Source organism: Triticum urartu, chromosome 3A (genome assembly GCF_056163025.1).
Source record: "Triticum urartu cultivar PI428250 chromosome 3A, HENAU_Tu73, whole genome shotgun sequence".
In the NCBI taxonomy this organism is placed as follows: Eukaryota; Viridiplantae; Streptophyta; class Magnoliopsida; order Poales; family Poaceae; genus Triticum; species Triticum urartu.
The window spans coordinates 37,835,686-37,851,678 of NC_141875.1; the positions used below are offsets into that span (position 1 = coordinate 37,835,686).

At 48.0% G+C, this 15,993-nt stretch overlaps 2 protein-coding genes across 2 annotated transcripts; both read left to right on the plus strand.

Annotated features, from left to right (window-relative positions):
• Positions 1-1,328: 1,328 nt before the first annotated feature.
• Positions 1,329-3,463, plus strand: LOC125542581 (indole-2-monooxygenase). Its single transcript, XM_048705662.2, has 3 exons — positions 1,329-1,856; positions 2,196-2,624; positions 2,708-3,463. Exons 1-3 carry the CDS (start codon positions 1,365-1,367, stop codon positions 3,329-3,331), a joined length of 1,545 nt encoding a protein of 514 aa, XP_048561619.1. The 5' UTR covers positions 1,329-1,364; the 3' UTR covers positions 3,332-3,463.
• A 1,445-nt stretch (positions 3,464-4,908) lies between these two features.
• LOC125546567 (serine/threonine-protein phosphatase 7 long form homolog) lies at positions 4,909-6,330 on the plus strand. Its single transcript, XM_048710783.2, has 4 exons — positions 4,909-4,977; positions 5,068-5,688; positions 5,775-6,026; positions 6,106-6,330. The coding sequence occupies exons 1-4, from the start codon at positions 4,909-4,911 to the stop codon at positions 6,328-6,330; spliced, it is 1,167 nt and encodes a 388-aa protein (XP_048566740.2).
• Positions 6,331-15,993: the final 9,663 nt, after the last annotated feature.

Sequence of the window (15,993 nt, forward strand, 5' to 3'; positions counted from 1 at the left end):
ACAAAAACAAATATAAAGTAAAAATAACAAAAATAAAGTAAAAATCAAAAAATAAAGTAAAATAAATGTATGTCGACGGCCAAGCCGTCGGCATATCTGTGCACACACGGAGGTGCGGTCCCACGGATCGATGACGTGGCATGGCACAAGGATCGATGACGTGGCAGAGGGGCCTATGCTGATGGCTATGCCGTAGGCATACCTTTGCCATAGATAGTATAAAGCAAAATTAAAAATAAAACTAAATAAACATATGCCGACGGCCGTCGGCATAGGTGCGCACATGGATCGATGACGTGGCAGAGGGGATGGGCCAGGTCTATGCTGTCGGCTATGCCGTAGGCATACCTCTGCCATAAATATGCCGCCGGCCGCCGTTACCTCCCGTCGACGTAGTTTCAACGCCGTCAAACGGTCAGCGCTGACCGGGTAGGTGGGCCCGGGCTATGCCGACGGCCGCGGCTATGCCGACGGCCGCAGCTATGCCGACGGGTCCCGTAGGCGTATCTCGAGCGGTCCCGATGGCCTCGTCTATGCCGACGGCCCCGTCGGCATAGATGGATGTATGCCGATGGCTTTTCTACGCCTACGGCCTGTCCTTGGCCGTCGGCATAGGTCCATCTATGCCGACGGGAGCCGCCGGCATAGATGAGGCCGTCGGCGCAAGCAGTTTTTCTGGTAGTGTACGAGGAGAAGGACAACCTGTTTGAGCCAGCGACAACTTTAACACACGTATGCTAATTGAATACGAAGAGCTCATCCATCGGGAAGACTAGACCTGACTTGGACACACAAGCACAAATATTGCTCCAAGTTCAGTGCACCGCAGATATGTGTGAATGTATGCATATGCTTTTTCACTTGGCACAAAAATGGTCCTATCGAGTTGATCAAATTAAACACCGTGTTTCAGTTGTCTTGCTCACATGCATGCATACTAGTATGAGTATTACGAGACTTAGCATTGTGGAGATCTTTCCGTGCCGTGGATGGTCAAAACTTCTAGAGACGAACGTGGTGTGGAGGTTGGATGTCTACTTCTCCCGCGTGATTGAATTACACGATCGGTGAGAGGAGAAGGCTGTTATGGCCTATTCATCGGTAGCTACGAGGAGAAGGACAACCTGCTGCACGTTTGAGCCAGTGACAACTTTAACACACGTATGCTAATTGAATACGAAGAGCTCATCCATCTGGAAGACTAGACCTGACTTGGACACACAAGCACAAATATTGCTCCAAGTTCAGTGCACCGCAGATATGTGTCAATGTATGCATATGCTTTTTCGCCTACTACCCGGCCTGGCTGCTTATAAAGCAACAGAGCATGTGATGCAAAACCTGATAAAGCAACTGAGCTCAGCATGGCAAACCTCGTGCAGGAGCTCATGCTAGAGACGCCCCCGCGGGCATGGTTTCTGTTCCTGCTCCCCCTCCTCCTCTTGTCTCTGCATCACTGGTTCACCAGAAAGACAGGATCAACAGGGCAGCGCCTCCCACCTTCGCCGCCGGCGCTGCCCATAATCGGGCACTTGCACCTCGTCGGCGCCCTCCCACACGTCTCCCTCCGTGACCTGGCCAGGAAGCACGGTCCGGACGTGATGCTCCTCCGGCTGGGCGCCGTGCCCACCCTCGTCGTGTCCTCTCCACGCGCCGCAGAGGCAGTGCTGCGCACGCACGACCACGTCCTGGCGTCGCGGCCACGCTCCGTTGTCTCCGACATCATCATGTACGGCTCCTCTGACATTGCCTTCGCGCCATACGGCGAGTACTGGCGGCAGGCAAGGAAGCTTGTCACCACCCACATGCTGAGTGTTAAGAAGGTGCAGTCTTTTCGCAGCGCCGGCGCGGAGGAGGTACTGATTTCTGATTATCTCGCAATTTTCGCCACTCTGACAGACTTTTCTTTCATGACGTTGCGATCATTCTTGTCACACTCATTTGGACTTGGCTACTTGTACCTTTGCACTGCAAAAACATCTTTTATTTTTGTACGAAGGGAGTACATCCGACAATAAATAAAGGAAAACAATGACTTCCCTGTCTCTCGCAAAAAGGAAAAAAAGACTTCCATGTTCCATGTCTTTTGCAAGAGAAACAAAAATGACTTCCATGTTGTCCTCTGCTAGCTAATTAAGAGTTACATATCTAACTGTTAGCTTCTCATATATTAATTAAGATGCATGCTCTCATAGGTCAGCATGTCGATGGCCAAGATCAACGAGGCAGCCACAGCTAGTGGTACAGTCGACATGAGCGAGCTGCTCAACTCATTCTCGAATGACATGGCGTGCCGTATCGTGTCGGGCAAGTTCTTCCTGAAAGATGGACGGAGCAAGTTGTTCCGGGAACTCATCAACGACACCTCACGGCTTCTGGGCGGGTTCAACTTGGAGGAGTACTTCCCAGCATTGGGTAGGGTAGGAGTGCTTAAGAGGGCGGTGTGTGCCAAGGCCGAAAGAGTGAGGAACAGATGGGCTGATCTGCTGGACAAGGTGATCGACGATCGTGTGAGCAAGCGTAAATCAGCGTCTGATCACAAGGATGGCGACTTCGTAGATATTCTGTTGTCTGTTCAGCAGGAGTATGATCTCACAAGAGAGCACATGAAAGCTCTCCTCACGGTAAGTACAGATAATACCTTTCAAATTATATACCTTGATTTCTGTATGTCTCTCGGTATCACCTAACTAATTGTTATCCACAGGATGTATTTTTCGGTGCAACAGACACGTCAGCTAACGTCCTCGAATTCACCTTGGCTGAGCTCATGAGAAGGCCACACTTCATGCGGAAGCTACAAGATGAAGTAAGGAGTATCATACCCCGGGGACAAGAAATTGTGAGCGAAGCTGATATGAACAACATGGTGTACCTAAGAGCAGTAATAAAAGAGTCTCTCAGGCTGTATCCTGTTGCGCCTCTCCTTGCTCCGCACCTGGCCATGGCTGATTGTACCATCCATGGATACATGGTTCCTGCTGGGACACGTGTCGTCGTCAATGCATGGGCCGTTGGGAGGGATTCAAGCTCCTGGGAGGATGCGGAAGAATTCGTACCTGAAAGATTTACAGATGAAGGCAACGCTACGAATGTTAACTTCAAAGGGAATGATTTTCAGTTCTTGCCGTTCGGGGCAGGACGAAGGATATGCCCTGGTATAAACCTCGGAATCGCAAATGTTGAGCTTATGTTAGCAAACCTCGTGAACCATTTTGATTGGGAACTTCCGGTTGGGGTTGAGAAAAAAGATATCGATATGACAGAGGTGTTCGGGCTAACCGTTCGTAGGAAGGAGAAACTATTGTTGATTCCAAAATCACGCATGTAAAATAAAGCTAAGCTAAATACTATGTGTTATCACTATAACGGTTTTCTTGGGACGAAGGTGTTACCAGGTATAATGGCACCAATAAATAATGGCCAATACTTCCTTTTATAGCAACAATATTGTTGTTTAGAATGTTGACAATCGTCAAGGCACATACTAGGCTACTACTTTTATCATTATATACCTATGAAATAAAAGAGAAAAACCATAATGTCAGACTACTTTTAAAGTAAACTAGCATGGTTGCATGCGCAAATGCATGTGCAACATGCTAGTTGTCTATTACTTTTGTGATTCGAATTTCTTACTGTTATCTTATACTACAATATAACATCCATTGGGGAAATACGAAATGAAAACTCACATGCTTACCGTAAAAGTCATATGCGTAAGTTGGGCCACAAGAACTCTAAATCCTACCAATACCAAGAACAATGAATCCCTAAACTTGTAAACAGCTCTGGAAAAAACGTACACGCATCTACCATGACGCGTCTACCATGACACATATTTTCAGATTTAAAGTTGATTCACAGGTCTGGAAACAAAGACTAATTATACAATTATACAAATAAGTAGAACATGCATCTACGATGACACAAATTTCCAGATCTAAATTCAATCCGCAGGATCCTATGGAACAAGTTGAAATCAAAATTTCATCGTCCTTGTCCTCAACTTCGACTACGTCCTCTACTTCCTCAATATCACCATGTCTGGAGACTCCGAAACCGGGAATTTTGACTATTTTGACCTGTGAACGAAATCAATTCACAAAATGAACTGCCCGTGAAACTATTTCACAGCACTGATCCTTTTGTGTAGCGCCCGCCACGCAGGCGCCACACCCTACGGTGCAGCGCCTAGCTCGGGGGCGTTGCACGCCAGTCCACCGTGGCAGCCCTTGGGCCCGCACCCAGCAGTGCAGCGCCTCAGAGCTAGGCGCTGCACCGTAATGTGCAGCGCCCGGCCCGCAGGCGCTGCACTGTGACTTAGATGCCAGCCGCCCGCTGCCCCCCCCCCCCACCCCACCCATTCGTTCTAGAGGAGTTACAGAACAGGCGGCCGGCGGCTTCCTCCTCTCCCCCTCTCAATCCCCTCTTAAAAAATCATCAAATCTGACGATTTGGCCCGTGGATTCCTTCACCAATCCATCCTAGAAGGTACTTTTCTCCGATCCCCTTCTTTCTATCCATAGAATGTATGCTATTTCGGAGATTTGAGGAACCCTTGTTTGAATCTTGTGTGTATTAGATTTAGGGAATTTTTGTTTGAATCTTGCATGTATTCGATTTGGGGAACCCTTGTTAGACTAGAATGTGGTTTGGATACATAGGTTGACATGTTATTTATATAGTTTGGATACATAGGTTGACATTTTATTTATATGGAAAAGATATTTGTATTGAATCCTGCATGAGGTAGGCTTAGTTTAGTTTATTGAAATTACATTTGTATTGGCAAGAATGGTTTGGATACATATGCTTTGTATTTTGCATCTAGTAGGCGTACTTTAGTTTATTTGTATTGAAAAGATAATCGTGTTGACAAGAAAGCTTTCTTTCAAAATTGTTAGGATGGTTTGGCTTCTCGATGATCACTGGGACAAACAACACCGGTCGTACGCTATGGCGGTGGAGCAGCGGGTAATAATGAAAGTGGCCTCTTTTATGAATTTCGTATTTATTTCAAACACAAATGCCCCATATGTAATGTTATGAATTGTTTGTTTGTAGCCGCTTGCACCTTTGAAGCTTCGTTCTCACGGGGTCACCCTTGGGTGGATGCGCTATGATGAGCGATACACATCGTATGTGAGGGAGACAGGACTTCTCCCTTTCATTCATATGGTCAGACGGTCGACGCCACCCAACAATGCTCCAGCACTCACCGCGCTTATTGATCATTGGCGGCCGGAGACACATAGTTTCCATCTAAGGACCGGGGAGATGACAGTGACGCTCCAGGATATTGCTATGATCACCGGTCTTCCTATCGATGGGAATCCTCTATGTATGAGCACCGACTCCGATGGGTGGCGCGCGCAGATGCATGCCCTTATCGGTATGGTTCCTCCGGAGCCTCCGGAACCAGCAGCAAAAAACAAGAAGAAGGAAAGAGTCGCAGCCGGTGCTACTTTCACGTGGATTACTGAGCACTTTGGTACTTGCCCACCGGAAGCTGATGAGGACACGGTCAAGATATATGCTCGTGTCTACATGTGGTATGTGATATCCAGGACTATGTTTGCTGATGGCACAGGCAAGAATGCTCCATGGATGTGGCTGAAGGCGTTGACCGTCTTCGATAGCAAATGGAGTTGGGGTTCGGCGACACTGGCTTACTTGTATAGACAGGTATGAAGTTGTTTCTTTTTCACTTCATTGCTACATTATGAATGCGATCTTGCTCTTAATTGAACCATGTTCTCTTTTATGTGCAGTTGGACGAAGCCTGTTGTAGGTCATCTGGAGGTATTGGTGGTTGTTTGCTCGCACTTTCCATATGGAGCTGGGAGCGTTTGCCGGTTGGACGTCCGAAGAAGGTGAAGTACGATGATTGGGACGACAAAGGCGACCTACTACGGCTACCCACTTGGGCTTACAAGTGGGATGTGATAAATGAGACGACAGATGATCCCTCGGTCATGTACAAGTTGTACCAGAGTGAGCTTGACGCGATCACGCCTGAGCAGGTGAATTGACATGGCATAAGTGATTATGATGCTTCTATTGCAACTCGATATCAATTTTGCATTCTATCCCATTTTGCAGGTGATATGGGAGCCGTATGGAACAGGAGATAGTTTTGGTGACCCTTTAGAGTTCAGGCTGAATCCGATGTGCACTAGGGATAGGGATCTCTGGCGTATGCGGTGCCCACTCATATGCAACTGGGCGGTTGAGCTTCACCTCCCACATCGAGTGCGCCGTCAGTTTGGTTTGTTCCAGGCACATCCGCCGGAGTGGGAGGACACGGACAAGTTGCTACACGCGTAAGATATAATTAACCTTGAGTACTTAGCAGCTTCTCGGACAAGTTGCTGCACTATACAGTGTGACGCCTAGCGCTGAGGCGCCACACTGTGCAGTGCAACGCCCAGCAGCTAGGCGTTGCACTTGTACTTAGCAAATTTTTGGCACACGCACACATATTCCGATGAGGAGAGATAGTAGCTCACGACACATAGCAAGCAAAGAACTGTGACACATAGTACTTCAAGACACATAGTACTTCACGACACATACTAATTCATAATACATAGTACTTCATGACACATAGTAGATCACAACCAAATCGAAGAGGAGAGATAGTAGTTCATGACACATAGTAGTTCACAACCAAATCGAAGAGGAGAGATAGTAGTTCATGACATAGCTCTATTGCGTAGAGCAAGGCCCCTTTCCCTTCTTCTTCTTCCTCTTCCTCCTCCCTTTTCCTTATGAGGTGGGCCTCCTTAACCACCCTCTCCATGAATATCTTTTCCTCCCTCTCTTTTTTTTCAGCTGCAATTGCCCAAAGCTTCATGGTTCCTTCTTCAAAATCCTTTTGATGCTTCTTCTGTGCCTCCTCACATTTCCTCACCAATGCTTGCTCCCTAGCGCGCATCGCATTTGACGCTCTCTCTTCTTCCTTCCTCTTCTCCTCAAGCTCCTCTTCCTTTTTCTTCTTTAGCTTGGCTGCATCCTCCTCTCTAAGCTTCTTCGCAGCCTTCTCCCACCATCCCGCCATCTCATCTTCGCCATCCTCCTTCATTGTTGGTTTGTTGGGTTGGGAAGCCGCCATACCTACAATGAGTGAAACATAATGGTTAGTAAAGACAATACAAACAAATGGAACATATGAAAAAAAATAACATATGGAAAACAAGAACATTTGAAACATTATAGTTAGTGAGCAACATACGGAAATGGTCCATCGAGGTATCCAAACATTCCTCTATAACGACCTTGCCCTTGTCCATCACCACGGCCAAGTCCATCACCAAGGCCAAGACCATCACCACGGCCAACACCACCACCACGAGCTCTACCACCACCACGGCCTCTTGTAAGTCCTAGTTGCCGACCTCTTTGTTTCCTAGATCCTCTTTGACTAACACTTGGTTGGCTTGGCACTTGTTGGCTACCACTTGGTTGGCTAGGCACTTGTTGGCTACCACTAGGTTGGCTCCCACTTGGTTGCCTTGGCACTTGGTGGCTACTACTAGGTTGGCTCCCACTTGGTTGCCATGGCACTTGTTGGCTACCACTTGGTTGCCTTGGCACTTGTTGGCTACCACTAGGTTGGCTCCCACTTGGTTGCCTTGGCACTTGTTGGCTACCACGTTGTTGCCTTCGCACTTGTTGGCTACCTCTTGGTTGGCTTGGCACTTGTTGGCTACCACTTGGTTGGCTCCCTTGTGTAGCTCCTTGTTGGCTAGTGCTTGCATCATTTTTCTTGGACCTTTTCCTTGGTTTCGTACATTTTCTTTTGTTGTGGCCATGACCTTTGCATTCCCCACAACGGGAGCTCTCACGAGGCTCTTGGAATTGATCGTTTCCCGCTTCGTGGTGGCCACCATGGCCCCATCCGTCCATGTCGCCTCTAAAACGCTTTGTTTTACGTCTACCACGTTTAACAACCTTCAACTCCGGATCCGGCCATAGTTGAACTCCATGGTACTCCGGCCATTGTGATTGGTCAAAGTATGGGTGAAAGCGGGGAGCCCATGTTTTCTTGACCGTCATGATTGAGAACTCCAACTCCCTCATGGTCTGTGGGTGATTGATGTCCACATTTCTAACGCGACCGGCGGTATACAAATGTGAGCATGGGAGATGAAGCAACAATGGCCTCCCGCAAGAGCAATCACATTGTGTTAACGACACCGTGAAAGCCCGACCTCCATGTTGCCGGCCATCGTTTGTGGTTCCTCCTGGCTCTTTCACTTCATACTTCCACTCTTCGTTGTCACATAATATAGCTTCTTCTGAGTCCGCCTTTCGTGATTGAAATTCTAACCATTCATCAACCTTGGGTGGGAACTTGTACTTGTACTTGCGCAGGTTCTCACCCGCTATCTGTGCATCAGTTTCCATTGAATACTTTAGAAAGTACGCATTCATCTTGTCAAATGTGTATTGAACTATTGCCGTCACAGGTAATCCACGTGCACCTTTGAGCACCCTATTGAAGCATTCGGCAATATTGCTTGTCATTTGACCGTATCTTCGGCCATCTTCATCAAAAGCACGTGCCCACTTGTTCCGGTGGGGAATGTGCCTATTCATAAAGTCTTGACCCCCGTGATCAAGTTTTTTGTGTGCGAGCAATTTGTTCAACAAAGTGGCGAACCGCTTCTCGGAGAAAGCAAGACAACAATCTTGAAGATCATCGGCCAACTCCTTAAGGCCACATGCCCTATAGAAGTTCGAACAAAAGTGCCTCATGCACCATCGATGGTGCAACGGAGCATTCCCGGGAATGTCAATCTCCACTGCGTTAAGAATTCCTGCATGCCGATCCGATATGACACAAATTTTCCTTTGAGCGGGTAACACCTTCGTCCTCAAAAGACGCATAAACCACTCCCAGTTGTCATTGTTCTCCGCCTCAACCAAAGCAAATGCCAATGGCAACACCCGGTTATTGGCATCACTTGCTATCGCAACCAACAAGGTGCCCTTGTATTGTCCGGTCAAGAACGTGCCATCAATGGAGATGACCGGCCTACAGTGTTCGAAAGCCCTCACGCATTGCTCGAACGCCCAAAATGCACGGCCAAATACTCGGACTTTCTTTCCTTCATAAACCGTTGTTTGGTGCCCATGAGGCTCGACAACATGAACCATGCCCGGGTTTGTGGCGGCCATGGCTAACAACAACCTAGGGATTCGGTTGTATGCTTCCTCCCAAGTACCATACAACATCTTAAATGCGGCTTGCTTCGCCTTCCATGCCTTGCCGTACTTCACCTTGTAATGAAATATGGCTTTCACAAGGTCAATGAAATGTTGGACGCTCATTGTTGGAAGTGTGGATATTGAGTTGGAGAGCCTGTAAGCGATGAACTCAGACGTGAGTTGTCTGTGGTCTTGGGACACAATCTTGCCATCCACCCTTTTGCCTCGGCACATGTGAGTTGGCACACTACTCACTACGTGCCAAGCGGGACCTCCTTTCCATGGTCTTGCACGCACAATCCACGGACATATTTCATCTTCACATGCACATGCAACCGTGTAGCGCACATTGACGTCCGAATGCACCACCTTGTGTGGACGATAATGCGTAACCGAGTAGTTGTCGAGCCACATCTTCAATTCCAAGAAGGTTTCGAACTTACACCCTTTACCATTCCGGTTCTTGTCGTCTCCCAAATCACGGTGAGAGCTTGGCCTAACCCCAAGAGATATAGATTTGCCACCATCCACAACGGCTTCATCCGCGAGACTAACATCCTTGAACAATGGTGTCTTGTGATCCCGACCGAATACCTTCTCGAAAGCTTCGGCCTCCTTCACCGTGAACCCCTCCTCATCAACTTGTTCATCGGGACCTTCGTCATCCGAATCCGATGCATATGCACGGGAAAAAGGGATGGAATGGTCCATTGTCTCTTGCAAATGATATTTGTCAAGATCACCCACATTGTTGTCATGGATATCAACTTCATTGTCATCGTCTGCATACTCATCATTGTCCTCTTGCAAAGCTTCATCTTGGTTGTTTGTAAACGGGCTCAATGTTGGCCTCACTTCTTGGGTCAAAAGAGGTTCAACAATTTCATCTCGCTTCAAGGGTGGGGGGCTACTAGCAACCAAAGGGGAGGGTTTCCGGTTCAAGTCCAAATGCAAATTTGAATCAACCTTCTTCGTTGCAAATAACTCAAGAGCCTTGTCAAGTGAATCGGCCACCGTTTCCTTGTATGCAACCCAACGTTGCTCCGAGTTGATACGCATTGTCTTCCAACGGATGTGCATTCCAAAACCTACATTATGCCTTCCCTCCAACTCAACGATATCACTAGGGTCCATCCAATTCAAATCTTTCCTCACTTGTTGCAAGAGCTCCACATAGCTAGGACTACTATCAAACAACATATCTACCTCATCCGGATCCGGTTCAATATTGCCTTTCAAGAAGGCGTCTTTGTCCCCATGATGAACAAACACACATGTTCTTCCCATCCCTATAAGCATTCAAACAACACATCGTAACATTGCTTCCATGAGTACTAATTTAAGGATTAACACGGAATACAAACCCTAATACATATATATCAAACAACAACCCTAACCCTAACCCTAACCATAACCCTAACCATAACCCTAACCCTAACCATAACCCTAACAATAACCCTAACCATAACCCTAGCACCAACATAAGAACACCCATAAGAATAACCCTAACATACTAACAAAGCCTAATCATAGGAAATTGGCAAGCAAAGATCTCACATCTCCATGCAAATCTCTAGATCCAAACAAAACTAGGGTTTCCCAAACTAGCATTACTTGGATCAAAACAAGGGATCGGAGAAGATTACCTTGAGGGAGGGTATGACTTTGAAATCCACGGACAAATTCTTCAAATTTGCAAGTTTTGGGAGAGGATTTCAGAGGGGGAGAGATTGGGAGAGGGGGCAAAGCTCGGGTTGGGGTGTGTGGGGTGGGGGGAGTAGGGGAGGGGGGCCCAGCCGCTGGATAAGTCACAGTGCAGCGCCCGAACGCTAGGCGTTGCACATTACATGTGTGGCGCCTAGTTAGGAGGCGCTGCACTGCTGGGTGCGGGCCCAAGGACCGCCACAGTGGACTGGCGTGCAACGCCCGCGAGCTAGGCGCTGCACCGTAGGGTGTGGCGCCTGCGTGGCGGGCGCTACACAAAAGGGTCAGTGCTGTGAAATAGTTTCACGGGCAGTTCATTTTGTGAATTGATTTCATCCACAGGTCAAAACAGTCAAAATTGCCTCCGAAACCTAGAAGAAGGTTGCCGAGGATGCGGTTACCGCCGTCGTGGCTTTGACTTGGCCAACTGGTGCGTATAATCGGTTATATGAATTAAAACAGCCAGAGAATTGCTAATTTATCCAACAACCAGCACCGCCGCCTCTCTTAGTCTGCACGCAAGATCTTGGACACCGTTGACAGTAGGTGAGGGCATCCTCAGGCTAAGATATAGTGGACGGGTGGGCAAGAAGGAAGGCTGCAATGAGCCCCGGCGGCCGTACGAGCAGAAGGAGGTACGCTTGTCATGATCGTCATCAAGTCGCCTCTCTAGATTCATGTTTATTCTCTCTATCTGTCCCATTATCATTATGCAATAGCTGAAAAACAAGATCCTTAACAAAAAAGTAGAAACATGACACAAATCTTAGAGCAACAACCGACGATGTATATATGGGTGGATGGTGTATCCCTGTTATCCATGTACGGTAGAAAAATCACTGTCATAGGAAATGTAGCGGATGAGTTAGCTATCTTGGATAGGATATCTCCACCTAATACTTGGCTAGATTCGGCCCGGTGGCTGCAATTCCTATGCTTGTAAAGGGTGTAACTATTCTGATAAATGAATAAAAAAGGTTTGCAGTGCAGAAAAAAAAAAGAACCAACGATGAATATGTGTGTGGAACTGTGGACGGTGTATCTCTGTCAAAAATGCTACATCTACGAGGCTTTACAGGTTGTTACGAACTCCTCCCAAATTTCATAAACATTGCCCCCCCTGATTTTCATGGAGGTGGCCCCCTCCCCAATTAACACCCAATCAAAAACTGCCACATAAAATCAATTCTGTAAACTCCTGTAAAAACCCGTATGTGTAGCATTCTTGGTATCTCTGTGCATCCATGTGCGGTAGAAAAATCACTCTTGGACAAAAATCGAGCCTATCAAAACACACCGTGTTCCACTTGTCTTCCTCACACGCACGCACGGTCCTTCTACGGTGGGTAAATTTCCCGTGCCGTGGATGGTCAAAAAACGAAAATCCTAAATGTACGTAGAGCCTATAAACACTTACGTAACCTTCCTAACTAATTAACTTCACCCCCTGATTTTTGCGAGGGTGGGCTGCTTCATCCTCCTTCCTCTAATCTGATTGGTCCACCTTGCATATTACGTAAAACACATACGTAGCCTTATATGGGTGTAGCATTACCGGTCAAAAAACTTGGAGTGCCGTGGTGCGCTTGGCCTCCTACTTCAACCGCATGATTGATTGAATTCCACGACGGGCGGGCCAGTAAATCCCTACGGATGAGGCGCTGGCTGGGCGAGCGACTGATTGAGAACGATTGTACGACGTGTTAATCCATCTGGAAGACAAAACGTGGACACTACTACATCACGCGCCAGCGCCAATATTGCTCCATGTTCAGTGCACCACAGATATGATTTTCCCGCGTGACTGAATTCCACGACCGGAGGACCTGATGATGGCTACACGAGTGGCAGACGTATACTGATTGAGTACGAAGCTAGAGCCCATCCATCTGGAACACTAGATTTCGCGTGCAGACGTATACGTTAACAGACACAGTTAGATCACCATCACCAATATATCGCTGCAAGTTCATTGTCCTTTTTTACTTTGCCCGGCTGCTTATAAGCAACTGAGCTCGCCATTTCTCCGGGAGAGCTCCGGTCCAGAGTGGGCTCCTAAACGGGCTAAATCCTGCTTGGCTCCCTGCAGGTCGAGTCTGCGCATCAAAAACCTTTCTTACAAATGAAAGCCCTCTTCTGAAACGTCAGAGGTTTCGGCGCTCGGGGACGCTGAGACCAAATCAAAGATATGGTCAGTGTCACAGCCCTAGCTTAGTCTTGCCTATCCTTGCATAACCTCCATGCATCATGTTTACTTTTTCTCAGAAACCTGAAATGGGGATGTTCAAACCCTAGCACCACATGGATTTCAAATAGGCTCAACTAAAGTCATTTTCAATGAACCCAAAAATGCCCTTTGAAAATGTTCACGATTTCTGATAAGGGTGAAGACCTCTGCCAAAAATGATGAACATATTTCTAGGTCATTCCTGGATTTTTGAATTAATTCATATTGTATTTGACTTTGGGCATTTAAATACTATAAATAAATTAAATGCTCAGATAATGCTGAAATTAAATGTGGGCCACTAGAATAATCTAGAGAGTGTCCACAAATTATTCCAGCATTTTTCAAAATGCTTTAGTATTTTTATTAAAGCCAAAACAGTAGCAGAAAAATAGAAAATGGAAGAAAAATAAAGAGAGAGAGACAAGCCCACCTGGACCTTACCTGGCGGCCCAAGTGGCCAACCCGGCCCACCTGGCCCCCTCCCCTGTCGTCTTCCTCTGCCAGGAGGATGAGCGCGTGGCCGCGGCATGCCCGTCACCGCCGCTCGCTGTTGCCACGGCCACTGGCCCTCCCTCGACCATCCAACGTGCTCGGGAGCTCCACCACGCCGTCCCTGTATACCCGACCGAGTCACGTGAGCTGGGAAGCACCGCAACGCCCTCGACATCGTCGTCTTCTACCTCGGGCCACCGAGATCGCCGGCAATACCACGACGCCGTCTGTGCTTCCCCGAGCCCACTTCGACGGCCCCTACAACCGCTGTGAGCTACCGCTTCGAACCCCTCTCTTCCCCGCCTCGATTGCACCTTGTACCCCTTGTTCTCACCGGAGCCGCAGCTCGCCGCCGCCGCGCCATGTGGCCGTCGTGGCTATAGCCACTGGAGCTTCCACCTGAGTACACTACCGTTCTCAGAATGACCCCACGAGACCGTGGCCACCAACATCTCCCCCTCTCGTGCAACGCAACCCCAAACCCGCAACCCACCGTGCTCCGGCCGCCGCCGTTTTGGTCGCCGTCGTTGACTCCGTCCATCCCCGCTCGAACCACGGCCACCCACGGATGCGTCTCTCTCCCCTCTTTCAAACGCGCCCTTCCGCGCGTCGAACGGTGGCCCGTAGAGCAAACCCGAAGCGGGCACCGCCGCGGCCTGTCGTCGCCGGCGGTTAAACGCCGGTGGCTGACGTGGCACCATCATTAGGGCCTAAGCACCCTACTGATTACCCCCTGGAGTCATTGACAACTGGGCCCCACGTGCTAATTAACCCCGGATTTTATTCCCTGTTTAACTTAGACTAACCCACCAGGCCCACATGTCAGGTTGACTTTGCTGACGTGGCCTTTGACCGGTCCCACCTGTCATCCACCCAAACCAGCCTGAGACACTGACGTGTGGGTCCCACAGGTCAGGTTTGACCTAGCCGACCCAGTTGACCTGCTGACGTCACCCCTATGTCATGCTGACGCAGTAAATGATTTTCTGGATTTTAAATAATTCAAAAAATTCCAGAAAATAGCCAAAACTTTTAAAATTCATAGAAAATTATCTATAACTCAGAATGAAATAAATTATATATGAAAAATTATCAGAAAAATTTAAGGAATCCATCTGTACCATTTTCATGCATGTTAGAACAACTTAAGGCCACTGTTTAGGGCAAATCAAATGAATGGTATTAAAATAACTACATGTGGAGTTTGAATTTGAACTTTGGGTTCAAACCAACTTCATTTAATTGTGTTGCTAGTTGCATTAGCTCAATCAACAACATATTGCCATGTCATTGTCGTGCATCATGTTGTGCATTGCATTGATTGTGTTCCTTCTCTGTTGCCGGTGGTTGTCCCCTCTCGATAGACGTTATACCGACGCTGTGATCGTTGACACTGATGAAGACCCAATGATATCTTCAGAAGTGCCAGGCAAGCAAAACCCCCTTGTTCATTCCGATACAACCCCACTCTCTCGCTCCTGCTCTCTTTTATTGCATTAGGACAACAACGATTCATCTGTTACTTGTTGCGGTAGTTGAACCCCTTATCCTCTGCATGACCTGTCATTGCCACAGTAAATAGATGAAACCCACTAGCATGAGTAGGAGTTGTTTGAGCCCTGATGTGCCTACTCATTCAAGCTTGTTTGTCATGCCTGCTATTACATAGAGTTGCGTCAGGTCTGATTCATCGGGAATGAATCGGAGGTGTGTGATCATGTCCTACCGTGTGTGAGCTAATTAAGTGTGTGAATACGTTTTTGGTAAAGGTAGCGGTGAGAGGCCATGTAGGAGTACATGGTGGGTTGTCTCATTGCAGCCGTCCTCAGGAACTGAGTTCTGTGTCCGTGATCCATGAACAGCTACTACCACTCATTGGGATCCTTAATTGACCCTCTCGGCTTCTTAATCACCCTAGTACTTTGTCCAGGAGTTGCATCTAGTTTCTGGTGTTTGTAGGTTATGTGTTGGCGGCCGTGCGTAGCGCTGACCCTAGGGGTGGGCTATGTTGCGGTAGATACACCGTGGCACGGTGTACCGGGCGCCCGTTTGGTGTCTCGAGAACCCTGTTCACATCGTTCGGGGCCGTATGTGGAAACCTCGGCCGGACTCTCTACGGATGGAACCTGGATAGGCGATAAACCTGGACTAGAGACTTAAGTGTTTAGGTAGGCCGTGGCCGACACCCTCGCCAGGCTTCCGCTTGAAGGTTGCCGAGATACATGACGTGTATATGGTGGTAAGTGGTGGGAGAGTGTGTGAAGAAGTACACCCCTGCAGGGTTATCATTATCTATTCGAATAGCCGGATTCCTCGGATATGGAAACTTGGACCTCTTGCATAGTTCATAG

Bases quoted from the DNA above. Each gene is read 5' to 3' on its own strand.
- LOC125542581 (XM_048705662.2), top strand. From the start codon at position 1,365: ATGGCAAACCTCGTGCAGGAGCTCATGCTAGAGACGCCCCCGCGGGCA. The intron at 1,857-2,195 runs GTACTGATTTCT...ATGCTCTCATAG, and splicing joins GCAGCGCCGGCGCGGAGGAG to GTCAGCATGTCGATGGCCAA. The intron at 2,625-2,707 runs GTAAGTACAGAT...TGTTATCCACAG, and splicing joins ACATGAAAGCTCTCCTCACG to GATGTATTTTTCGGTGCAAC.
- LOC125546567 (XM_048710783.2), top strand. From the start codon at position 4,909: ATGGTTTGGCTTCTCGATGATCACTGGGACAAACAACACCGGTCGTAC. The intron at 4,978-5,067 runs GTAATAATGAAA...GTTTGTTTGTAG, and splicing joins CTATGGCGGTGGAGCAGCGG to CCGCTTGCACCTTTGAAGCT. The intron at 6,027-6,105 runs GTGAATTGACAT...CCCATTTTGCAG, and splicing joins ACGCGATCACGCCTGAGCAG to GTGATATGGGAGCCGTATGG.